Below are 27080 nucleotides of genomic sequence, written 5' to 3'. Positions count from 1 at the left end.
GCAGAAAACCAATTTCCCATATCCCTGTATATTGTTTTCACTAAGATGCACATCCAATAGTCTTTTAAAACTATCCATACTTCCTGCTGACACCACCGATTTCCACATTCTTACCGCCCTGTGAAAAAAAACCTACACAGCCTAACCACTTAAAGTGGAGTTCCACCCATAAAAATAACATTACATCAGTAGTTTTAAAAAAATGTCATTCGTCCTTTACAAATTTTTTTTTTTTTTTTTTTTTAGATGCCTTCAAAGTGTTGTTGCTAGGCAGAATAGTTAATCTTCCCACTTCCTGCACCTAGGTGCTTAATGCTTCCTAACCTACACCGCACAGACTCCTGGGAATGTAGTGGGTGTAACTTTCCAGGAGTCTATGCACTCCCCAGTCTCAAAGAATCATGTGACTTGGACAGCACAGGTGCTGAAAACTGATCTGACACTGCTTGTGCAGCACTGAGCATGTGCGAGATCTGCAAGGCTGAAATCCAGGAAGTCATACAGTCTGGCTTCATGATGCCCACACTTAAGATGGCCCCAGTCAATTTCTATTTTATAAAGTGTCTAAATGCTGTAACAACCTAACAAAACGGACCTTAGTTTACAGACTAACTTTACTAGAATACATTAAGCTTGTGTATTACAGGGGTATTTATATTTAAAAAGTGAAATTGTGGCCGGAACTCCGCTTTAAGGACTGCCCCACACAGATATATTGCAGCAAGGCGGCCCTCCCATGCGAAATCACGTATGTGATTTTGTGCAGGGGGTCTGGTGCACAAAAATATTCCCTTGTTTATAGACAATATAACTTTTGTGCAAACCAATAAATATACACTTATTGGGATTTTTTTACCAAAAATATGTAGCAGAATACATATTGGCCTAAACTGATGAAGAAAAAGATTTTTTTTTTTATTTTATTGGATATGATTTATAGCATAAAGTAAAAAAAATATATACATATATAATTTATTCAGGCCCTCTTGTAAAGTTTCCATATCCTGCTGTGATGTTATTGCCCTACATATTTTTGTGTAGTCAGCAAACACTGAGATCAAGCTATTTATCCTAACCTCTATATTATTTTTAAATAAATTAAACAGAACTGGTCCCAGGACGGAGCCTTGGGGTACCCCACTAACCACTCTAGACCATTCTAAATACAAGTTAATTATTACTACCCTTTGGACACGCCCCAGTAGCCAGTTTTCTATTTAAGAACAAACCATATGGTATATACCCACTGACCTCAGTTTGTAGATTAAAGGGTAAGTTCACCTTTACAGAAAAAAAAATCTGTAAGGTGAACTTACACAGGACCCCCTCCTCATCCCCCCTGCTAACCTGCAGCGCGGCTATCTTCAGTTCTGAGCCCTACAATAGACGCCTCACCGGACCGGGGCTTAGAAATCCCCTTGGTTTAATCTCCAAAACGTCCCCCGTTAGGAGGGATGTTTCAAGCGTTCTAATTGGTTGGCGTTGTCACGTGGACGGCGCTGACCAATCAGATCCCACGTTGCCCATCCTGTCATCGGGGAAGAAATAGAGAGAATGCCAAGAGTATTTCTAAGCCCCAGTCCGGTGAGTTGGCGATAGCAGGGCTCAGAACAGGATATCACCACGGTGCAGGTCAGTGGTACAGGGGGGTGGTGCTGTGTAAGTTCACCTTACAGATTTTTCTGTGATGGTGAACTTACACTTTAATCGCTTTTATCAATCGCTTTTGTAAAATCCAGATACACTACATCCAGATGACAGCTCACTTCCTTGTAGAATGTTAATAGGTTGGTTAGGCAAAAGCGACATTTTGTAAATCCATGCTGATTACTGCTAATGATACAGTTTTGATCAGTAAATTCTTGGATATGGTCCCTTATCATCCCCTTAAATAGTTTACAAACTATCAATGTTAGACTGGCAGGCCTGTAGTTTCCAGCAATATATCACTGCTCTCTTTTGAATATTGGTTCCACGTGGGCTTTTTTTGCCAATCAGCTGGTACCAATCCTATCAGTATGCTGTCCATAAAGATTATGGTCTGGCTATAACTTGATTGTGTTCATTAGGGACTCTCGGGTGTAAGCCATCTTTTCCTGGTGATTTATTTATGTTAATCTGCTCTAATCCTTTCCGGACTCCGGCCTCTGTTAGCCACAAGGGTAGATCCTGTGACAGGTTACCAACAATACAGTCATGGTTGTTATACCCCTCCTTTTCCTGTGCGAAGACTGAGGAGAAGAAGGCATTTAGTACAGCTGCCTTTTCCTGCTCATCTGTTACCTTGTTTTTTATGGGGCCTATGTGTTTCGACCTCAATTTTTTACTGTTAATATATTTAAAACATTTCTTGGGATTTTTACTCTCCTTCGCTGTGTCTCTCGTGGTTCTTTTTAGCTGCCCTAATTGGGTTTTTGCACTTTTTATTGTATTTCTTCCGCTTTGTATTTTTTAAAGGCCATTTTTTTGTCCTTAAAAATACATTTTTGTTCAGCCACCCAGGTTTAACCTTTGTTCTTCTATATTTATTACCCCTTGGAATGCACTTGTGATACTTTTATTTAATATGTTCCTAAAGCACTCCCATTTTTCCATGTGTTCAATGTTTCAAGGATTTGGTCCCACTTAATATCCAGTAGAATTTAGCGCAGTTTACAAAAGTTGGCTCTTTTGAAATTTAGTATTCTTGTACTCCCCTCTTGCCTCCCTTTCCTATGTTTTATGCTGAATGTAATAATCCTGTGGTGGCTAGTTCCCAAGTTGTCCCATATTTCACATCTGCAATCAGATCTGTACTATTTGTAATTAATAGATCTAGCAATGCACCATTTCTAGTCAGGCAGTCCAGCGATTGGGACATGAATTTGTCCTTTAAGACATGGTGCATCCTTTAATAAATGAGCTGTCCCTTCTGCCCAGTCAATGTCAGGATAGTTAAAGTCCCCCATGACAATGACATTCCCCTTCCTTGGTGCAATTTCTAACTGTGAAAGATCCAACTCCACCTCTTCCTTCAGGTTAGGGGGCGTGTAAAATACACCCACTAGTAATTTCCTGCTTACTTCTACCCTTTGGAATTCCATCAATACGGACTCCTTATCCCCCTTGCCCCATCACTGATTTCATTTCTCTCTTCTATCCGTAAATTATTCCTGATATATAGACACACCCCTCCCCCTTTTCTACCCTCCCTGTCCCTCCGATACAAGTAATACCCCTGGATGTTTGCCAGCCAGTCATGTGAGCTGTCAAACCAAGTTTCTGTTATTCCCATGAAGTCCAGAACTTCCTCATGAAATAGCAGCTCCAGTTCCTCTATTTTATTGATTAGGCTCCTGACATTTGTAAACATTCCCCTGAGTTTTGTACTGGTGCATATTATTTTCTCCATATGATTTTTCAGACTTTGTTTTTGATTTGGTAAATCATTAACCCTGTGATTAGATGTTATGGATATATTATCACTAGTGCTTCCACTGTTCTCTGTCTTATGCTCACTGCCAGCTATAGCTTCCTCTGAACCCTCCCCTCCAACACCTAGTTTAAAAGCTTTTTTCCCCAACAGAGTTACACACTCCCCATTAAGGAGCCCGTTCCTACTAAAAAGACGCTAAGCGACTGAAAAGTCAGCTCAGTTCTCCAGGAACCCAAAACCCTCCTTTCTCCACCAGTTCCTCAGCAACTTGTTAATTTCCCCAATATGCTGCCTCTCTGGTGTGGCTTGAGGTACCGGCAGTATCTCTGAGAATATCACCTTTGAGATCCTTCTCATCAATTTAGCTACTAAGTCCCTGAAGTCATTTTTTGGGACGCTACACCTTCCTCTTACTTTATCACTGGTACCAACGTGTACAATGACAGCTGGGTCTTCCCCAGCCCCACCCAATAATCTGTCCACCCCATCCACAATGTGTCAAACCCGAGCACCCGGTAAACAACATACCGTTCGGCGATCGCAGTCTTTATGTCAGATTACCCTAACTGTCCTTCTAATAATTGAGTCCCCTACCACTAATACCTGAGGTCTGACGAAGGAGCCGTGCATGCTCCAAAACACATTACCGCCTACCACCTTCTCCTGATGTTACAGTGGCAGTTCACCTCCTCGCCAATCCACGTCACCAGGGACTCAATATGCAGGACAGCTCTCTCACTCTCCCAGACATACTAGGATTACAGCGATCCACAGGAGGACTAATGACCTCTTACTATATTGTAAGTGTTTTTAATACCATTGTGCTTGTAATAAAGCTTTTAACCACTGCACTTAGAGGCACCTTTCTCTTTTCTTTTATGACCCTTTAGAGCTGCTTCTTCTCTACAAAGCGCTGCCTTGACTGCCATCTCTCCACTGCTATAAAGTACCAGATACCCAGCCTCACCAGATAGCCATCATCTCTCTCTTTTCTACCTGCCTAACCTTACATGTATCCTTCCCCCACTCCTTACCAGAGCAGTCATTCCCTTGGCAGCTAGAGGGCGCCTGCTCCAAAACTGCCACCCCTGAGCAGATATCCCCAACATCATGCAACTTGGCATATTTGTTGGGGTGTACCAACTCAGGACTAGCCTCCCTAGTGCTCTTCCCTCTACCCCTCCTTCGATTTGTCATCCAGCTACCTACCTCCAGGTCTCCACCCTTCTCTACACTGGCCCCCGCCAGCAAGTAAGTACCCAGTACTCCAAATCAATAACCAGGGCTGAGATTCGATAGTCAGTACTTCCAGTTACTACTCCCAGTACCCCAAAATTACTACAGGTACTACTCCCGGTACCCCCAAGTTACTACAAGTACAACTCTCATGACCCTAAAAATACTGCAAGTAATGATCTTAGTACCCCAAGAATACTACAGGTACAGCTCTCAGTACCCCAAGGTTACTACAGGTATTATTCCCAGCACTCCAAGGATACTACAGGTAATACTCCTGGTATCCCAAGGTTATACTACAGGTATTTCTCCCAGTTACTTCAGGTATTTCTCCCAGCACCCTGAAGTTACTACAGGTATTACGCACACTACATCAAAGTTACTACAGTATTACTCCCAGTACCCCAAAGTTACTTTAAGCATTAGTCCCAGTACTCCAAAGTTACTTCAGGTGTTACTCTCAGTTCTCCAAAGTCACTTCAATTAAAACTCCCAGCACTCCAAATGATACCCCCAGTACTCACAGCGTGTCCGCTGCTCCTTCTTTCAGTCTGTCCCACCCACGTTCTCCTGCCGGCTGCTCCTGTATGTGCCGGCTGCTCCTGCTTCTGCATGTGTAAAACAATTTAAATAACTCAAAGATCCTAGTGTTATGTAAAGAAGAGGCATCTCAACAGCCTTTAAATACAGTGGCTAAATCCAGATTTACAGCACTAACAGCAAAAACTCCATCATATATTGACAAATGTATGACATGTAACAGGCAAACACAGAAAACCAATTGTAATATATACATATGGTATGCATATACCATATACTGATATATACAGAAATGTCAACAGCTGCATTATGGAAGTCTATTTACAGGTTATCATTTAGACTGGTGTTCTGTAATGTTCACATAGAATAAACAGTTTTTGCTTCTTTATAAATAACTGGTTTGCAGTTTATATAAACGGTTTGTTATAAAAGTTGGTATACTCCTATACACCTTGCTCGAGAGCGACTAGGCAGGGTGACATCCTCCTACTTCCGGTGAAGTATCTATGAAATGTTCAATTATTATTGTTATTATACAGGATTTATATAGTGTCAACAGTTTGCACAGTGCTTTACATTGTAGAGGGGGGACAGTACAATTACAATATAGTTCAATACAGAAGGGACAGGAGGGCCCTGCTCATGGAGCTTACATTCTAAAGGGAGGAAAGAAGTGGGATGAAAGGTAATAGTAGTGGGGGGTGGTCCGACGGGAGTGGCTCGGGTATAGTTCTTAGGTGGGTGTGGGATATGCTTCCCTGAATAAATGAGTTTTCAGGGATCTCCTAAAGGTGGACAGGGTAGGGGCTGACCGGACATACTGGGGAAGGGATTTCCAGAGGATGGAAGTGGCTCTAAAGAAGTCCTGGAGGAGAGCATGGGAGGATGTAACAAGGGAGCTAGAGAGCAGGAGGTCTTGGGAGCAGTGGAGAGGACGATTTGGGTGATATCTGCAGATGAGGTTGGTGACGTAGCTGGTGTGATGTTGTGGATGGCCTTGTATGTTGTGGTTAGTATTTTGAATTTTATACAGTGGGGTAGTAGGAAGCCAGTGAAGGGATTGGCAGAGAGGAGCTGCAGCCACGGATCAGTTAGTGAGGTATATGAGTGTAGCAGCAGCATTCATAATAGACTGAAGGGGGATAGCCTATGTAAAGGTAGGCCATTGAGGAGAGAGTTGCAGTAGTTGAGGCGGGAAATAACCAAGGGGCGAATAAGTTGTTTTGTGGTGTCGTTAGTTAGAAAGGGGCAAATTCTGGAGATGCTGCGGAGGTCAAGGTGGCAAGATTTAGCCAGCGATTGGATGTGGGTGCTAAAGGACAGGTCAGAGTCTAGGATTACACCCAGCACCCTGGCATGTGTGGAGGAAAAATTACAAGCTCAGTTTTAGAAAGATTGAGTTTGAGAAAGTGGTGTGACATCCATACTGATATGTCATTCAGTAAGTTTCTGACAAGCATTAATGATATATAGTTCAAGCTGCATGCACAAGGGAGACAATTTAACCATTTTTAGATAACTTAGGCCTTTTGCACAATATACCGATATTTGAAAATCAGCATTTATGGATCTATTTTCTGGCATTCATGCGTATTCCCACAATGACGGTGAACTCGATTTTTGCATTTTTTTTCTACTGAATAAAATACAGCGCTTTTTTATGCACGTGTGTACATGCACATTGTAAGCAATGGTCTGCAGTTTTTTCTAAAAAAAAAAAAAATGCTGTATTGAGCATTTTCAAGCTGCAGTGGGCAAGATGCCTTTGTCTGATGCAACAGCCAGAAACATTGTGACAGGCTTAAGGCAGACTGTTTTCTGACACACATACATTCAGATAAAAGACTCCCCAATAATGGATACATTTGTAACATGTTACACCCATATTCAGGGTGTAACATGCTACTGTTGCAGCAGCTCCCACACCCCCCTGGTCCCCAATTGTCATATCAAGCGGGAATCTTCTCCCCTCACTCACAGTCACAATTAAAAAAATCGTGGCTGTGTGGGGCTCTGCCCACCCAGCCACATCATTCATTCCCAGAGTTCTGTGGAAATTAGTACTACAAGTACTGACAGCTTTTGCAGCTGTCAGCTTGTAGTTCTCAATAAACTACCAGGGCATTGCTAAACGCCCTAGGTAGTTCATTGATGCTTCCTGCCAGTGTGTAGCTGTCTGCTTGCACTAGGTATGGGAAGACATCTTACAGACAGTCTAACAATGCTTTGCAGGCAATTAGTAAAAAAAAAAAAAAAAAAGATTTGCATTTATTACTATTTTTTTTCAGAAAGGTGAACTTATACTTCAAAAATGTAGACAATCTATATAAAATTAAATATATCCAAAATAGAAGCAAAACAAGTGGGCAGCAGTCACACTGTTTGATGTGAGCACTATACACCTTTACTAAATTATGAAATTGCTTTAAGTGTTGGGAATTGCCTTTTTTTCTTTTGTTCGCACAAATTGTTTGGAATATTAGCTGGAAGCAACAGTTCTCTATTGGAAAAAGTTTAATAAAGATAGGGAGAGAAATTATACAAAATTATACAAAAGAAAGTATGGCGCAATCGAGAGGAGGGAGGACATTTTTAAGTCTCTAATGATGGATTCAGATGAAGACTTATAGTATATTGAGCAACAGTGGAATAGAATATCTAGATTATAAGAGAAGGATCAGAAATAAAGATAAAAAACAATACATAGGTCTGGATAGATCTTCTGCTCTAACGAGCAGGGCCTTCTGATCCCTCCTGTATTGAATTGTATTGTAACTGTACTGTCTTCCCTGATGTTGTAAAACGCTGCGCAAACTGTTGGCGCTACATAAATCCTGTAGAATAATAATAATAATAATGATAATAGATCTAGAAGTGTAAAAAAATCAAGACTGAAGAGAAAGAAAGAAATGCTAGGAGTTTAATATTTTAATAATATTTGAAGGAATTCATAGAAGAAAATAGAAGAAAATATGATGGATTACAGAGGAGAAAAATGTATATATAGAGGACTGACACTCTCAAAAAGTAACACATAAATGGTGTGTGAATAAAACATTTACATTTACATTTAATTGATCTGAAATAAAAGTTACTTTAAAAAAAAAAAAAGTATCCTTGGGTTAGATGTGTGGGTTGTGAAGTGCATCACTTCCGCAATCTTGAAAACTGTATTAATTCCATAGTAGGACCAATATTTGCATGCTATACTGTATATACTGATAAGGCCATGCACAACTCATATATTCCAGGCATGGAACTGTTTCCTTCAAAGAGAACTCATTTGGTTTCCAACAGAGAGTGATATTATGTAAGAGGTGAACAATATATGTGCTGCAGCAGCTGAGAATAGTGCCCACAAGTCTGTTAGCATGCAGGAGTGTATATTTACCAAACTACATCATATGGAGCTGGTTTCTGCCATAGCAGCTAGAAAGAATTAACTATTTATCTCTCATATTCATACAGTTTGGACCCAAGAAAGGGAAAAACAAACAAAGCTGCATAATAGGAGGCACCCCAGGGTACCCCCCCCCCCCCCACACACACACACACCAGAGTGTCCAAAAATATAGCTCAGCTATATCCTCCACATCCCAAAATACAACATTAAGGCCTTAGTATAGACAACTCTGACACATTTGTGAAGTTTTACAATTATGGTAAATAAAAGGACCCAAATGTATTCATGCATAACTGTTCCTAAGCAGTGACAATGATCCACTGGATGATGCATAAAGCTTTGGCCTAGATTGCTCATGACAGGAGGTTTCAAAATTGTAAATGTGTGTATTGAATAATTGCTGCTTCAGTCTCATAAGCTGTTATATCTAAACGTCTGTGTGCTGCAGGAAAGGCTTCACCACATCACAGGGGTGCTCTACTCTTTGCAGAATAGGAAGGTGCACCTTAAAGCAGAATTAAGCCCCTTTCAGACAGGATGAACTCCATTTTGGTCAGCAGGGGAACTGTCTGTCCGTATCCACTCCGTTTCTGCAGAGTGGATATGGATAGAGCTCGCTCCGAATCCATTTACACCTGACTGCCCTTCAATTCGATTTGCCCAGACTGAAGGGGATGGAATCTCCTCCATTTTTTTTGGCGGACCAGGGGTAGGCGGGTGTAAATTGACACAAGTTTGCTTACAACCGCCGATCCATAGGGCCCCGTACACACGAGAGGATTATCCGCTGGAAACGGTCCTCTGGACCGTTCCCGCGGATAAATCCTCTGGCGGATTTTGATCTGATGGTTGTACTAACCATCAGATCGAAATCCGCGCGGAATCCATCCGCGGTGACGTGTCGCGCCGTCGCCGCGATGATGACGCGGCGACGTGCGCGACGCTGGAAGATAAAGACTTCCACGCATGCGTCGAATCATTACGACGCATGCGAGGGAGAGGAGCGGACAGATTGATCCGGTGAGTCTGTACAGACCACCGGATCAATCCGCTGGACAGGATTCCAGAGGATAGATTTCTTAGCATGCTAAGAAATTTATATCCGCTGGAAATCCATCGGCCCGAAAAATATCCGCGGATAAATATCCGCTGGGCCGTACACACCACAGGATCTATCCGCTGGAACTGATTTGCGGATAAATCCGGTGGTGTGTACGAGGCCTAGGAGTTAATGGACTGTCCAATCAGGTTTGTGTGAAAGGAGCCATAAACCTAAAAGCAAACATTTCATATATTGTAGATTACCAATTCTTAGATGCGATAGCTGTAATAGTACTCTTTTTTAGACTTTTTTTCTTCTATTTTCATATGGTGATCCTGCCAGTAAGTCTGTTATTTTTAATAGAAAAGCCCTCTTGCAGTTATAGGGATGAGACAGACCATTTAACACTGACAGGGGTGCTTAAAATGATCAGCTGTTATTTATGTAAAACCTTTATCCCAAAAAGAAAAAAAAAACTGATGCAACTGATTTTAACGTGTTTGCTGGAGTTCAGCTTCAATTTGTTACTATAGTTAAATCTGCTATTACGTCAAACACTTCCCTCTCCTTGACTGACAATGCTGCTGTCCAAATCTGCCCCCTGTACTCATTCATCCAGAGCGGTGTCTGTATAATACAGGTAGTTTGTTACTGGCCAGATCGCCAGGGGAAAACACACATTTTCGGTTTTTGGGTTTAAAGCGGAGTTCCACCTAAAAATGGAACTTCCGCTTAATCCACTCCTTCCCCCCTTACATGCCACATTTGGCATGTAATTTTTTTGGGGGGGTCAGGAGGAGTGGGACTTCCTGTCCCACTTCCTCCTTCCGCCGAGGGGCTGGTAAGGCGATTAGCTTAATCGCCTTATTGCAGCCCCTCCCTGTAGGCGAGCGCCTGTCCAATCGGACGGCGCCGCGCCGCTCGCGCATGGGCAGTGGGTGCCCGGCCGTGAAGCCGAAAGCTGTCACTGACGGGTGCCCACACTAGGAATGAAGATGTCGCTGGAACCATGGAGCAGGTAAGTGTCTGTTTATTAAAAAAGCCAGCAGCTACACTTTTTGTAGCTGCTGACTTTTAATAAACTTAAAAAAAAGGCTGGAACACCCCTTTAATACCGCTTTAAAATAACAACATCACACAACCAACACTCAATGTACAATGGATAGAGATGCAAGTTAAAAAAAAATATCCCATCTAAAGAAAATATGGATGACCTGACAGTAGACATATTAGAGAAAACAAGTTTTCTTTGCCAGTGATGTCTGTACTTTAAAGAAAAGAGAAAAGGCAGCAAGTCTCCTAGGAGGAATTCAAATTTTATAGCTTCAAGAAAGAAGCCGTATAACGACACTGTGGTTAAATTTCAGATGCCTTGTATCCCATGAGCTTTTTCAACCCGAAATTTGAAGTGGTGTCTGATGCCAGTATGTGGCATTTGCATTTACACGGCAAATTATGTTGCATAAAACGAAGAGCGATAATAAAATGCTTACCACAATGCAGCCAGCTTTCAAATTTGCTACGGCTAGAAGAAAACTGCATAGGCATCAATTTCTACTTCTAGATGGCATTTTTTTAAAAGCATACGGTACATAGTAACAAGTCATCTGAATCTAGACTTTAAATGAGATTTAAAAACTGAGATATATCAAAAATATTTAATGCAAAAAAAAATCACGTTAAAGTGAAAGGAAAAATAAAAATTCTTCATAATGGGGCTTAATCTATTAAACAACAGTGATTGGAAAATTGAAGTGATTGTTAACTTTTACTTTATTTAGGGGGGAAAAACCCCCCATAAAACTTAGGTTTTAACAAGAGTTTGCAGGCATGAATCAAATGACTCAGGTATACAAATACCTGTATTCAGCAAGGCTTCACAAAGTCATTACTGAACAGTAGACTATAGTCAGGACCGAGATACAGGACTATCGTTTTCAGCAGCCAGGCATAACTGTTGTGTAACAATACACCCCACAAGTGATGTAGCTTGAGATGCCTGAGGCAAGGCAAGTATATATATATATATATATATATATATATATATATATATATATATATATATATAACACACATACACACACACACACACATATATACATCTGTGCCATACTTTACCCCAAAATCTCTACTCCTTTCAGCACAAATATGATAACCCCTTCTAGCACAAATCCTCCCCCATCTCAAAACCCCACCAGGTCATATGGCCCCCCAAGTGCAATTTCCCCTCCCTGAAAAAGACCTCAGATCAGCGTGGCTCAATACACAGGGACAGCCTTCCTCCCAGGTCCCCCTCTTGTGCATGATACTTGTAAGAGCCGAGGAGGAGCCTAGCTTCCCTCAGCTTTGAGGTGTATTGTTGTTACAAGCAACTGGTGGGGAAAAATGTCAGCTACTGTAGAGAGGGTTATCGCAGTGCTAAGGAACCGTGGCGCCCTGCAGAACATGTGAGGCAGGTGCCCTGGCTGCCCAGCGCTAATGCGCCCCTGCCAGGTGAGTTTGTGGAGCCAAGTGCCAGAAACTTAATCCAGCACTGGGCCTGGATCTGCCGAATCTGGGATGGTTGGGAGGTATGATTTTGCAATGCATCAATGGCAACATTAAAAGCAAAGAAAGTCACATAGTACAGGCTCTAGGAAATACACAATGATACCAAGCATGTGAGGAGCTCTGTGAATTCTGACTCCAGTCTTTTAGCACAGCTGAAATGTGTGTTAGACAGCATGAGCAGTTAACTAAATGGTTTCATTGCCTGCAATAGCTTTTGTATGCCAAAACCACTTTGAAAATATTCAAAATTGTAACTGGCAGCTTAATGTGTGAGGTGGGCTGCTAAAAATAAATAAAATGATAAGAAAAAAAAATCTGTAAATGATTATGGGTTTATGAGTTACACAAGGTTAGTTGTGTAGTATATACAGAGTAGGATATACAGATTGTTATACACATGAACATATACAGTATATACTATATTCAATATGTACTCCTTGTCATATTACATCCAAACTGTAAACAGTATACATAGCCTTGGGCTTTTCAAGATGTTAACATTTTATACAAGTTAAGCCTTGTACACACGCTCGGTTTACACGGCCGAGTAAACCGAGTGCGTGTACAAGGCTTTCAGGTTTCTCGTCAAGAAAACTGCCTAAAATCTCGACGAGAAAAATAGAGAACCTGCTCTCTATTTTCTCGTTGTAATTCCCGGCAGTGTTTTCCTCCGAGAAACCCGAGAGTGTGTATACTTACCTGTCGCCGTGGAAATGACTTTGACGCATGCGCGGTAGCTTCCTAGGCATAGGTAGGGTGCAGCAAGATGGCGGCGATGACATTGAATGTGACCAGCACATGCTCGTCGTACGCAATGACGTCACCACGTTCTTGCCTTCCAAAAGAACCGTGGTTCTTTTGAAAGGAGCGTCTGTACACTCGGGCGGCAAGAGATTCTTGCCAAGAATCTCGTCAGGAAAAACAAAGTTTTTTTTTCCTGAAGAGATTCTGGACCGTGTTTACAAGGCTTGACTCCTGGTAAAAGGCTCGACATGTAGCAGCTAATCTATTTTTTAGTAATGGTAAATGCTTTTTCAGTTATGGATAAACCATTGAATATCTGGTTTAGCTACTGACTTTTTATTGTTTTATGGAATACCAATAGAATTAACTGGAGTTCAGCGCTCTGCTTCTCTCCGTCATGGAGTCTCTCTCTGGCTGCAGCACATCATTGGCACATGCGCACTGAAGCAATGGCACGTTAGTGCCGTTGCTTCAGCTAGTATACTGTTATCGACATGCGTGGAAGTGACGTCATCGCAGCTCTGGCCAATCACAGCACCGGAGCCTGCGATACCCGGAAGTAACTTAGGGAGCGATGTCGCTAGCCGGAGCGGTGTATGAGGTCCGCTGCAGGAGCTTCGAACAAAGGTAAGGAATTTAATATGAGCTAGTGTGCCTTCGTCTTTTTTTATTGTGGGTTTACAACCACTTTAACCACTTGCCACTCGCCATATAGCAAAATGACGGCGGCAAAGTGGTTTCAATATCCTGGCTGGACGTCATATGACGTCTTCAGGATATTGGGGCGCGCATCGCGGTGATCGTTGTTGCGGGGTGTCAGTCTGACACCCCGCAACACTGATCTAGGTAAAGAGTCTGACAGAGAATCTTTACCACGTGATCAGCCATGTCCAATCACGGCTGATCACGATGTAAACAGGAAAACCCGGTAATCGGCTTTTCCTCACTCGCGTCAGTCAGACGCAAATAGAGGAGAGCCAATCGGGGGGGGGGTTTGTGCTCATCGATTATCAGCGCAGCCCCCCCGAGGAAGCCCACACTGGACCACCAGGGATGCCACCAGACCACCAGGGATGCCCACCACAGGTATGCCACCCTAGACCACCAGGGATGCCAATCAGAAATGTATAATGGATGCCTAATGGATACCAATCAGTGCCCACAATGGGCATCACTGATTGGCAGGCATTATTGTTTGGCACTGATTGGCATCCATTAGATTACAACACATTACAGTACATCAGTGGCCATCCATGCCGCCTATCAGTGGCCATCCATGCCGCCTATCAGTGGCCATCCATGCCGCCTATCAGTGGCCATCCATGCCGCCTATCAGTGGCCATCCATGCCGCCTATCAGTGGCCATCCATGCCGCCTATCAGTGGCCATCCATGCCGCCTATCAGTGGCCATCCATGCCGCCTATCAGTGCCCACCCATGCCGCCTATCAGTGCCCATCCATGACGCCTATTCGTGCCCATCCATGCCGCCTATCCATGCCCATCCATGCCACCTATCAGTGCCCATCCGTGCTGCCTATCAGTGCCACCTCATTGGTGCCCATCCATGCTGCCTATCCGTGCCCGTCAGTGCAGTACCATCAGTGCCCATCAGTGAAGGAGAAAACATACTTATTTACAATGTTTTGTAACTGAAACCAAAAAAAAACGTTATTTTTTTTTCTAAATTTTCAGTATTTTTTTTTTTGCAGAAAATAAAAATCCCAAAGGTGATCAAATACCATCAAAATAAAGCTCTATTTGTGGGAACAAAATGATAAAAATTTGGGGACAGTGTAGCATGACCGCACTATTGTCATTTAAAGTGCAACAGTGCTGAAAGCTGAAAATTGGTCTGGGCGGGAGGGTGTAAAAGTGCCCTGTATGGAAGTGGTTAAAAAAGCTAATTAAGAAATTTAAAAATTAATTACATTCCGTAAAATCTGATTCTAAAATGTGAAATTGCATTTTAAGTAGAACTTTACCTATAACAACTTGATAAAAATAATATTCTTTAGTAGGGAATATACATTACACATTAATAAATATGCTACCAAAATTTGTGTTCGCTGTAAATTTCCCCCAGCATTGTTCCTGTTTCTTTATGCCAGTGGCTGCCATTTTGATGAAGGCCACCAGAGTCCCTGAGCAGCAGTTTATCTTTAGGCTGTCAGCAGTTCGGCCTTGGATTTTAAACAACATAGGCACTTATTTTTAATGTTTTACATTGCTATACTTGCAAAATGGACCAGCCTGAAGTGATCTAGCCGGACTTCATTTTCTGACTAAAGTTCCACTATAATACATTTACAAAGATGCCTTTGTGTATAAGCTTCTGTGTTCGCGTTAGAGCCACGAGACCTCTAGGCTCACATATTTGTCCACACCTTTTGTACTGTATAATAAACTGCTTTCTAGTGGTAATATAAGAATGACATTTTTAAATAAGCTATATCAACCGATTTTGGTTCAAAATGGTAACTTGGGGGTCATTTACGAAAGGCAAATCCACTTTGCACTACAAGTGCACTTGGAAGTGCAGTCGCTGTAAATCTGAGGGGTAGATCTGAAATGAGGGGAAAGTCTGCTGATTTTATCATACAATCACGTGCAAGCTAAAATGCTGTTTTTTTTATTTTCCTTGCATTTCCCCCCTCGGATCTACAGCAACTGCACTTCCAAGTGCACCTTCAGTGCAATTTCAAGAGCAATTTGCACTTGAAGTGCAAAGTGGATTTGCCTTTTGTAAATAACCCCCTATGTGCTTTTAGTTAATAGAGAGACAAAATTATATATTTTTTCTTTCTCTAATACCAGAGAAGCAGAGCTAATATAATAGATAACTATGAGTAGACAATTTCTTTAAATGCCAATGAAACTCAATTTAAGCGAACTAAATATAAAATACAAGGTATGCAGTTTTACGGTTTATTTTCTTTTTCATGCCTGTGTGAAACACACTTATGCCGCGTACACACAATCGGGATTTCCAACAACAAATGTTCGATGGTAAATTCCGACCTTGTGTAGGCTCCATCGGACATTTGCTGACGGAATTTCCAACAACAAAAATTTGAGAGCTGGTTCTCAAATTTTCCAACAACAAGTTTTGTTGTCGGAAATTCCGATCGTGTATACAATTCTGATGCACAAAATTTCAAGCATGCTTGGAATCAAGCAGAAGAACTTATTGGCTGGTCGTACGTCACCGTGTTCTTGACGTTCAAAATTTCCGACAACATTTGTGTGACCGTGTGTAGGTAAGACAAGTTTGAGCCAACATTCGTCTAAAAAAAATCCACGGTTTTGTTGTCCGAATGTCCGATCGTCTGTATGCGGCATTAGACTAACATCCGGTGCAAAAAAAAAAAAAAAGAGACCCCATGAGAGATGGCGAACTAAGCCAGAAGGCCATATCCACCCCCTTCCAAGACCTACACCCTACTAATCAAATATAAATAAAGTGTTGCGTGCCAAAAAAAGACAACTGTGACAAACACACAAATAAAAAGTGGGGAAAGGGAAGTGACAAAGTGCAAGTAGGGCCAGGAAAGAAAAAATCCTCTGGTCCCAGCCAAAATGCCCGGCCCTAGAGGTAGGTGTGGAAAAAGTGTGATGTGGTGCAGTGACCTTGGTGCCAGTAAACTCAAAGTGAACCTTATACACAGTGAGTATTAAGGCACCTCTGGACTGCCACCCCAGGGGCACATACACCACTGGATTTTTTTGGAGCTCGGCCCTCTACAGTTTTTTTTCTTTAACCTCTTGCTGCCCAAGCAATGTGTGGTGGCAAAGATGGTAGTTGGGATGGATACATCAATGGGCGGTCAAGGTTTCTGTTTTGAGAGTACACACAATGCATGCTCCCAGCACTGTGACTGAGCTGTCACAGACAGCTCCCAGTGCCTAGTATTGATTGGAAGCTGGCGAGACTAGTTCTTGATCATGTGACCACTGTGACATCCAATCACACACTGAGGTCACATGATCAAGCAGCCCTCCCTGGACATAAAGACCCCGATAAAGGGACACTGGGACAGGGCTGGAAGAGGTAGAATTGAAAAGCCTGTGTCCTGTCAGCATGCTCCAGAGTGGGATCCTTGTGGGGAAGCAGCACAGAGGTCAAACACATCACCAAAGCTAGAACCCTCCAAACTGCAGGGAGCATAAGCTTTGCTGACTGCAAAGCTATAGGTCTGACTCAGTGTCAGAACACTGCACTGATTCCCCAAAAGAGCACAAAGGTCTCACTTTGCAGGTGTGGACAGGTGACAGACTCTGCTACTTAGGCAGTAGCAGCTTTCAAAATGAAAAGAACAGTAAAACTTTAAACATATTTTGTTTAGATGCACCTAGAATATACTGTATATTCAGCTAATTCAAACTGAAGGTTCAATTAAGAAAAATGACATACCTTTTTCTGTTATTTCTGTTGGACAAGAGGGCTCAAAGAGACAAAATGTTTAATCTAATTTAAAAATAATGCAGACCAATCTGTTACTATATTCACACTTTCCTGTCACATCTGAGCTCAACAATAAAAGATTTTTTTGAAGTATGCATGCTGACGCAAGAATGGCTTTGGCAGACAAATTATTAAAAGTCAAGAAGGTAATTGTTTTGAAACTATATGTACCGCTGGCTTTGGCAAGATGCGGTGCTGTTCTTTGGATATCTGCCTGCTGCTATGTGATTCTTTTCACAGGCTACCATCCTTAAAGCTAAGAAGGATTTGAGCTTTAGAAGCCAATGCAGCAGGTGGTCTCTGAAAAATGTTGCTGTTATCAATAGGATTCCAGACCCGAAATGTTAACACCTTCAGTGTAAAGTGCTAGCAGCGATGCAGTGTGAAACTCAAAGCAAACAAAATGACGCTCCTAAATATCCAAGTTGTAAATCAGAATGATAATTGTCACATTTCTAATTATACTAAGACAATATTGAATAACCCAATAAACCATTTGTTTTATCAAAGCTACACTCTAATGTAACATGGAAATTGGCCACCGTGACACATGGTACATAGGCAAAGGGAATGTCACAGTGTACATGACAATTAAATATATGGGGTCATGAACATTTGAATCAATAAAAATGCATGCTTTTTTGGTGCATTGAGTTGCTTATGGCTGACTTTTAAGTTGCTTTACAGTTACATCTGCATTCATATTGATTTTATTGGAAAGAAAAGCAGCTCAGAAGCAAACAAATGTACACAAATGCTTAATGTGGCTATGCTCCAGGAGGGGTGAAACACAGCAATGAAATGCATAGCTGTCCTAGTCTGCACTGGTTACAAAGTGCAGACTAGCTACAGGAGGTGGTCTGAGAATGTAGACATTAATCTGCTAGAGATGACTACCAATTACAGCTCCTGACCAGTGCTCCTACATTTCTGCTTTCTACAGCCCTTCTGCAAGAAAAAAAAAAAAGCATAAACAAAACAAAAAAAGTGAATGGACAAAAATAAAGTAGGAAAACAGAAATAAACCATGCCCATTTAGCAGAAGTTAGTATAGTGACTTTCCTCCTTCACTAACCTCAATTCTGATTCTGGCAATACGGGTATCATGGTATGTGACTGTAGTACCATACCATGTACCAGTTCGGATATGGTGGAACAGAAGTAATTTTTCCTTACCTTCTCATTTGTGTGGGACACATGACATAATGTTGCAGGTCATGCATTGATCAAATCTGAGCAGACACATGTAGCACCGTTCTAGTTAGGTGCTTATCAGGCAAATTTAGTTATTGTGCTCCTCTGTAATCAGCAGAGCAGCGGCTGATTGCTTTAGGCAGATCAGGGTCCAATAGGCTGTTTCTACCTGCTTTCTGGAAAGCTCCATAACATAGGAGTTGAGCAGGCTAAGTGAGCAGTCTGAATATTTATTAGCTCCCTGCTAATTCCTGGGGAGGCATGCCTAGAAGGTGGCTGGAGAGAATATAAATAGTCTGGGGGCTTGAGAAGTCAGTGTCCTGTTCCAGGAGGAGAGCACCCAGCCTGGATTAGCCGACACCTGTCAAGAATCTCAATAAGGCCACAGGCAACCCAGAACCCAGGGGCCTATAAACACAAAGGAATTTCTGAGGCTAAAGAAGAAAGGGGAAATCTCACCCAGGGATCAGTCTGGAGAGTCCACCTTGCAAATGTCTGCCTGATGCAGGAGACATTCAGCTACCTAAGGAATTGTAAGCACAGACCTGAGAGACAAACTTGGGTGACTGCTGCTGTCCATTTTTTATTAGGCCTTGATTTGACCTAGGGCATTGTCTATTAGGGCTGTGCATCTTCACCGGTCTCACGATTCGATGCGATTCCGATTATCAAGTCCACGATTCGATGCGATTCCGCGATGCATCACAATTGCAGCGCAAGTGCGCATGGCTCTCCCCCCAAAATACTAAAGGAGATGATCAGAGACTGCAGACGTGGTACAGGAGATGATCAGAGACTGCAGACATGCTACAGGAGATGATCAGAGACTGCAGACATGCTACAGGAGATGATCAGAGATTGCAGACATGCTACAGGAGATGATCAGAGACTGCAGACATGCTACAGGAGATGGTCTGAGACTGCGGACATGCTACAGGAGATGGTCTGAGACTGCGGACATGCTACAGGAGATGGTCAGAGACTGTGGACATGATACAAAAGATGATCAGAGACTACCGACATGCTACAGAAGATGATCAGAGACTGCGGACATGCTACAGGAAATGTTTAGAGACTGCGGAAGTTATACAGAAGATTAGCAGGTAAGTATGATTATTTTTTTTTATTTTAAAGAAAAAATAATACCCTTTAATATCACTTTAACAAACCCATTGAGTCTTTTGGCAGCAACTTGCATAGTAAACAGGTCAACATCACTGCAAAAATAAAAAAGGAAGACATTCCAATCAGCAAGAAATATACTGCTTGCAGATCAGTAGATGGTTCCAGAGGGGAGAGATGATAGGGAAATTACAGGAAGAAATTAGACAGTAAAAGAGTTTGTGCAGCCCCCCAATGTGTTAGGCACACAGTACACACACAGGATAGCTGCGGCAAGTAAGGAGGGGGGGATGAGCCACCTCTATACTCTCTCACCCATATATCAAGCATGACAGGCTTATCTCTCACCTCCGGAGCACTCCCACCCCCCCCTCCCCTCCTCGCAGCTCGTTTCCAGAAGCAAACTTTATGGCTCATCCCACGGATGTTAAAACAGCTGCAGTGTCAGCTCCGTGCAGTGATCTGTGTGTCTGTCTCAGCTCCTCGTGCGGCTCGGCACCGCCCATCGGGGAGATGACCAGTGTCCAGAGCTACAAATCCCAGAGGAGGGGGAGAGCGTGGGTGGGGGCAGCAACGAGGCTATATTGTGTGTGTTGAGGGGACATCGCCAGGCGCAGCCAGCCGATCGACGGCACTACATTCCAGCAAAGACATTGCTGTGCGGGGGGAGAGGGCCGCAATGACGTCATTCACAATCGATTATTGCTGAATACCACATTGATGCAGAATCGGGAAGGGTATAATCTCGATGCATCGATCATTTTCAACACCCCTATTGTCTATGGTGCCTCAGTGCTGTCAATTTCCCTGGGAGTGACTGCAGGAATTGTTCTAAGAAGTAGCCACAGAGAGAAAGGTGTCCTGTAGTTAATGTTCAGCACTCTGGAGTATCCTCCGGTTCCCCATCCTATCCAAGTTACTTATCAATAAATACAAAAAAGCAACCACTAGACCATTTATTGAGCCAGAGGAGTAAACACTGTTGTGCGCTTAGCTGCCAATGCACTGGTGGGAAAGAGAACATGGGATACAAATCAGGGCCCTTAAAGGGGTAGCTCTACACATATAAAAAAAATAGAAAACACCAACTAATAGCTACTAGGGCCAGAGTGCTACTGCGCAGTGTAGCAAGTAGGGAGCAGTGTCACAGAACAAGCACAACCATCTGAGAACATTTCAGAGGTTATGAAGTACGTGTTTACCAGGGAGATATTTGTGATAAGAGATCCAGCACCTGCATATTTTTTGCATGTAGAAAAAAATAATGAATTTTATGAACTAATTCAAACAAAGCTGCACACGGTGTTCCACCAACCCTGAGAAGGTGAGATATCAATATGGAGTTGCTTGGCAACATTTTCTCGGAACAGAGTGATAACTATATCATTTGTCAGGTGGAATTTAAACATTAAAATATGTACTTGAATTTGTATATTTTCTTAGCAAGAAAAAATTACCCAGTAAGACAGAATAAACGATAACGTTCTATATTTCTGTTTAAATATTTAAAAAGAACTCCAGCCAAAACGTTGTTTTTAAGCTAGAATATAGAAAATATAAAGTTCTCCGGTAAGGTACCGTATATACTCCAGTATAAGCCGACCCGAATATAAGCCGAGGCACCTAATTTTACCACAAACAACTGGGAAAACGTATTGACTTGAGTATAAGCCTAGGGTGTCCATCTGCATGTCTCACTGTGCCTCACGTGCATGCCTCAATGTGTCCATGACTAGACTGACGTTTAACATGGGAGTCAATGGAAGGGGTGCCCGGCTTTAAAAAAAAATCGGTGCTCCCCGGCCAAAAAACTTTGCACACTTGTAGAGGAAGCGTGGGGCTACATGTGTGCCACGTTACCCAAAGTCTGGGAGATCAAAAGGGTGACTCGAGTATAAGCCGAGTGGGGCATTTTCAGCACAAAAAAAAGTGTTGAAAAACTCGGCTTATACTCAAGTATATAAAGTAATTATTGCTGCTGTGGACTTTTAGGGAGGAAAGAGGAAGTTGGGGTATATCTCTTCAGGTTTTTTATTTATTTATTCCAATTGGTAAAAAATGTCCTTACTTCTCTTTTTAATTACAGTGTATGCCAGAAAAATAAGTGAGGGGTTATCTCCTCAACAGGGATGCACAACCGTCAAAGAAAAGTCAGTTCTGGGTATTTAAAGCGGTGGTTCACCCACGATAACAACATTTTAGCATTAAATTAAGCATAGTAGCGCGAGCTACATTATGCCTGTATTTATTTTTTTTGCCCCGTACTCACTGTGCAATCCTATAGTGAAGATTCCGACTCCCCGCGGGGAATGGGCGTTCCTATCCAGAGGGAAGATGATTGACGGCCGGCTATGGCACGTCACGCCCCCCGAAGATAGCCGGAATAGGTCTCGGCTCTTCACGGCGATATACGGCGCCTGCGCACAGACTATGCGCAGGCGCCGTGAAGAGCCAAGTCCTATTTTGGCTATTTCCGGAGAAGCGTGACGCGCCAGAGCCGGCCGTCAATCATCTTCCCTCTGGATAGGAACGCCCATTCCGGGGAGTCGGAATCTTCACTATAGGATTGCACAGTGAGTACGGGGCAAAAAAAATAAATACAGGCATACTGTAGCTCGCACTACTATGCTTAATTTAATGCTAGAAAAAAAAATGTATAGGGTGGACCCCCTCTTTAAGCAAGAGCGTCTGCATGACATAAAGGAACTTACTTCTGCAGTAGACTCCAAAGGAAGAAAACAAAAGAAAACCCTCACTGTATACCTGACAAATTATATCAGAAATCATTTTCATTAGGGCTGTCATATACTCTATACTTATGATAACCATTAGCTTACAGCTAACAAACACTGGAAGTAAACCTGAGGAGATGGGTGATAAACAATAAAAAAGTATTTTTTAAACTAGAATTAAATTGACATTCTGTCAATTGGTCTTTAAAGTAATTACTACCGAATAAGAAAAACAAATTATTCATCACATTCTGATACTTTCATAAAAAGCAAGAAAGATCCTTGTACCATCAAATCATGCTGTGAAACAGGATAGATGACACATGACTATCGCTTTCATGTCCTAATTTTTATCTGTGTGATGTGCATTCCAGTTAATCTAAAGCAGTGTTTCTCAACTCCAGTCCTCAAGGTGCCCCAACAGGTCATGTTTTCAGCATTTCCCTCAGATGAACGGACTGTGGTAATTGCTAATGCAGTGAAACTGATCAAATCACCTGTGCAAAATAATGGAGAGCCTAAAAACATGACCTGTTGGGGCGCCTTGAGGACTGGAGTTGAGAAACACTGATCTACACAAACGTCACAATAACTTAAAGCGGAGCTCCAGCTCTCAGGTGCTGCCGCCAATTCGGGTAAACCAGCAGTAAAGCATTTCAGTTTCAAAGCTGGTCTCCTACTGTGCATACGTGAAGCGCATTGTGCTTTGTGAATGGCCTGACTGTGGGGGGAAGGAGGAGGGGGGCCGAACTTACGGGTGACTTTGCCGTGGCAAAGTCTACCGAAAGTTGGAGCAGGTACTTTTCAAGCAGATAAGCTTTTAGATGGAACTCTGCTTTAAATTTGCAATAAAACAATTACTGAATAAGTAAATAATTATCAGTTCTGCTTATTCCAAAAACATATCTATGCTCGACAAACAGAATCCTTGATTCTGACACCAAGTTTTGTTTATAAAATACTGAAAAAGACAAGATTTGTTTATGTTTAACCCCTTCATGACATAGGGTAAAACAAATCTTAACAAATCTTCACACCTGAAAACTGCAACTTTGGCATGTGTTAGTAAAACTGTACATATTGTCACAACTATTTGCTATATCCAGGTGAATACCTTGGGGGGGTTTTAGGACTAATTGAGCCTTTATTTGGTGGTAAATGGTGGTAATGGATATGTCCCGATTTTGTCAAATTTAAAGGATAAATTCACCTTTGGGAACATGTTGCATGTTTCACCTGTTTTTAGTGTGGAACATGTAACATGTTCCCAATGCTGCAGCCACTGCCAAATGCCTGCACTCCCTGTGACAGCAGTACAGGGAGAAGTTCCTAGTCCAAGCTGTCACTTTTTGAAATTGATGAGGTGGTGCAGGGCTCCGCCCACACTATCTATTCACACAGCTCTGTGTGTGAATGAACCACAAAATCTGGATAGACCCTCTGCACACTGGCATACATCCCTTTAGCACCTGGTAGTTTAAATTCATGTACAAGCTATTGGGATCTGAGAACATGTATATCTTTTCTCTGTTGGAATGCAGGTCGATGGCCGGATCTGAACCTAGTAGCTCTCCCCCACTTTGTGTCTCTATGTCCCATATTGGCATGGTGTCCACCGTAGCATTTGCAGTGGCAAGGCAGTATAGGACTGGCCAGAAGAGGGATTACTTTGATGCAGTTGGTCAGCTTAACTACTTGCTGAGCGGCTCACAATGGCAAAATTTCTCTGCTGGGCAAAACCCTGTATGGGTACATTGTACACCTTAAGAGCCACCAGGGGGCGTGCGTGAGCTGCGGCACGGTGAGGGGCCCAATGCGTGTCACCGGCAGGTGCGATCACCGGCCCAAAAGCCAGCATGGAGATTTGTGTGTGTAAACACACAAATCCCTGTTCTGTCAGGGGATGAGGAGTAGGAACAACGATTTGTCTCCTTCCCCAGTCAGTCCTATCACCATAAAGTTAGAAATACTAACTAGGGAACACACTTAACCCCTTGATCGCCCCCTAGTGTAAACACCTTCCCTGCCAGTGACATTTACACAGTAATCAGTGCATTTTTATAACACTGATCGCTGTATAAATGTCAATGGTCCCAAAAATGTGTCAAAAGTGTCCGATGCAATGTCGCAGTACCGCTAAAAATTGCAGATCAACGCCATTACTAGTATAAAAAATATATATAATAAAAAGCCATAAAAATGCCATAAATCTTTACCATAGTTTGTAGTCTATCCAGATTTTGTAGTGTTAACATGTGGTCAAACCCCTTTAGCAACTGGTAGTTTAAATACATGTACAAGCTATTGGAATCTGAGGACAGGTATATCTTTTCTCTGAATGAGCCACAAGCCCAGACATCCTTTGCAGCTGTCAGCTTGTAGTTCTCAATGAACACAGTGCTGTGGTAGTTTATTGATTCTTCCTGTCAGATTGCATCTGCACACAGATACATTAACTGATCTGAAGGAGACCTGCATGGCACCAGCGATCTGCTGGTGCAATGCTTTACAGGCGCCCAAAAATGTGTGCATTATCCCATAGACAACAATGCATCTGTGTTCATGGCTATAAATGCAAAAGTCCTTCCCATATTTTTAAAATGTTTTAAAAATAAAGAAAATAATAGCTGGATCAAGGTTTGATCTAAGTTAGTGTTAGCGTCAAGGCAAGGGCATAACTGCACTCCAGTCTTTAACATAATTAACCACTCTTTTGTGCACATTTTTTTCAGCGGAATGATATTTGTCAGATGGTCTCACATTCTCATAAAGACTTCTATACGATGCAGAATAAATATAATCAATGACCATGAGCACTTAAAGTAGCATAGCAACCCCAAGTCTTATGAGTTCCACCACTGTACTTCAAAGTTCGTAAAATGTTCTTCTCTTGAAATGTCTTTGGTTTGAGCCAAAAAGGTCTACTGCCAGTGTGGCCAAACAACTCCCTTCAATTCATCAGTCCACAGCACATTGTCTTTGCTTATATTTTCAATGGCAAACTATGGTCTTGCTCTATATTTCTGGATAGTAGATGCATGCACTTTGACACCTATTTTTGCAAGAGTTAACTACAGTTCCAGTGATTAAGATTTATTTTTGTGCTGAATTTCCTAAGATGACCAGTTTTAGACAAATTTGCAGTCGTTTGAAAATTGATGCCACTTCCAGATTATTTTTCTAAAGGCCCATACACACGATTGGACTTTTTGACAACAAATGTCTGACGGACCTCTTTGATCGGACAATCTGACCGTGTGTATGCTCCATTGGACAGTTTTTTTCGTTTTTTCATCAGACAAATGTTCGGTTTGAATGCTCTCAAACTTTTCAACAACAAATGTCCGATAGAGCATACTCCGATCGCGTGTACACAAGTCCATCGGACCTAAGTCCAAAGTACAAACACGCATGCTCAGAACCAATGCTAAAGATCCGACAACAATGCGGTATCCATCCATAGATACGCAGCGTAATTGCTAAGCTGCGCCGGCGTATCTACTTTCTGTATTCAGAAAGGTAGATACGCCGACATTAGCCTAAGATACGACTGGCATAAGTCTCTTACGCCGTCGTATCTTAGGGTGCATTCTCACGCTGGCCGCTAGGTGGCGCTCCCGTAGTTTTCAGCGTAGAGTATGCAAATTACATACTTACGCCGATTTACAAACGTACGTGCGCCCGGCGGTAGTTTTTTTACGTCGCTTGCGTAAGTCGTTTTCATCGTAACGTTGCTCCTGCTATTAGGAGGCGCAGCCAATGTTAAGTATGGACGTCGTTCCCGCGTCGCGATTTGAAAATTTTATGTCGTTTGCGTAAGTCGTCCGTGAATGGTGCTGGACGCCATTTATGTTCACGTCGAAACCAATGACGTCCTTGCGACGTCATTTACCACAATGCACGTCGAAAAATTTTAGGGACGGCGCATTCGCAGTACGTTCGGCGCGGGAACACGCCTAATTTAAATGATCCACGCCCCCTACCGGATCATTTGAATTACGCGCGCTTACGCCGGCCCCTTTTACGCTATGCCGCCGCAACTTACGGAGCAAGTGCTTTGTGAATACAGCACTTGCTCCTGTAAGTAACGGCGGCGTAGTGTAAAGATGATACGCTGCGCCGCCGTATCATTGCGCGGCCCAACGTGAATCTACCCCAATAGCAGAAGTTGCCCAAAGGGTGGCGATTAAGAGCTCAAAAACCACGTGGTTTGGTGAAAGTTGGCTGAAAAAGTTCTGCCGTATGCATGCATATCAAGTTCACGGTCAACGTCCATTTGGAACAAAATCCATGGAAAAGTCAGATGGAAGTCCGATCGTGTGTATGAGGCTTTACAGTGGATTCATTGATTTTAAATCATTTTAAATTATTTAATTGATTTTAAAGAATTTGGAGAAATCATTTTGAAAAACATCCCCCCAGCATTTCTAGCCAAGGCCATTTTGAATAAGGGCAGATGATTCATGCAGCCTGTACTTCCTCACTACAGTGATGATGCCCTAGAAAATCTTGTGCATGCACAGTACAATATACATGGGCTGTTGGTACACTTTCACAAGATCAAGCCTGCAGGCAGGAGGGCATGCTTAGCTGAGAAAGCCCCTCCTCCAGATGAAAGAAAAAACATGCCCAATGAAA

General features: G+C 42.5%; 1 protein-coding gene across 4 annotated transcripts in view; it reads right to left on the bottom strand.

Annotated features, from left to right (window-relative positions):
- ALCAM (activated leukocyte cell adhesion molecule) overlaps window positions 1–27080 on the bottom strand; it is a 165167-nt gene that overhangs the window by 5863 nt on the left and 132224 nt on the right. For 2 of the 4 annotated variants that reach the window (XM_040336627.1, XM_040336626.1), the window contains one exon: window positions 5176–5259. The exons of the other annotated variants lie outside the window; for them this stretch is intronic. In XM_040336627.1, the coding sequence (XP_040192561.1) occupies window positions 5176–5259 (84 nt within the window). The remainder of the gene's footprint in view (window positions 1–5175; window positions 5260–27080) is intronic. 4 annotated transcript variants of the gene reach the window in all.

This window comes from Rana temporaria, chromosome 2 (genome assembly GCF_905171775.1).
Source record: "Rana temporaria chromosome 2, aRanTem1.1, whole genome shotgun sequence".
NCBI lineage: Eukaryota > Metazoa > Chordata > Amphibia > Anura > Ranidae > Rana > Rana temporaria.
The sequence above is the reverse complement of the archived record's forward strand: the minus strand, read 5'-3'. Positions and strand labels throughout refer to the sequence as shown.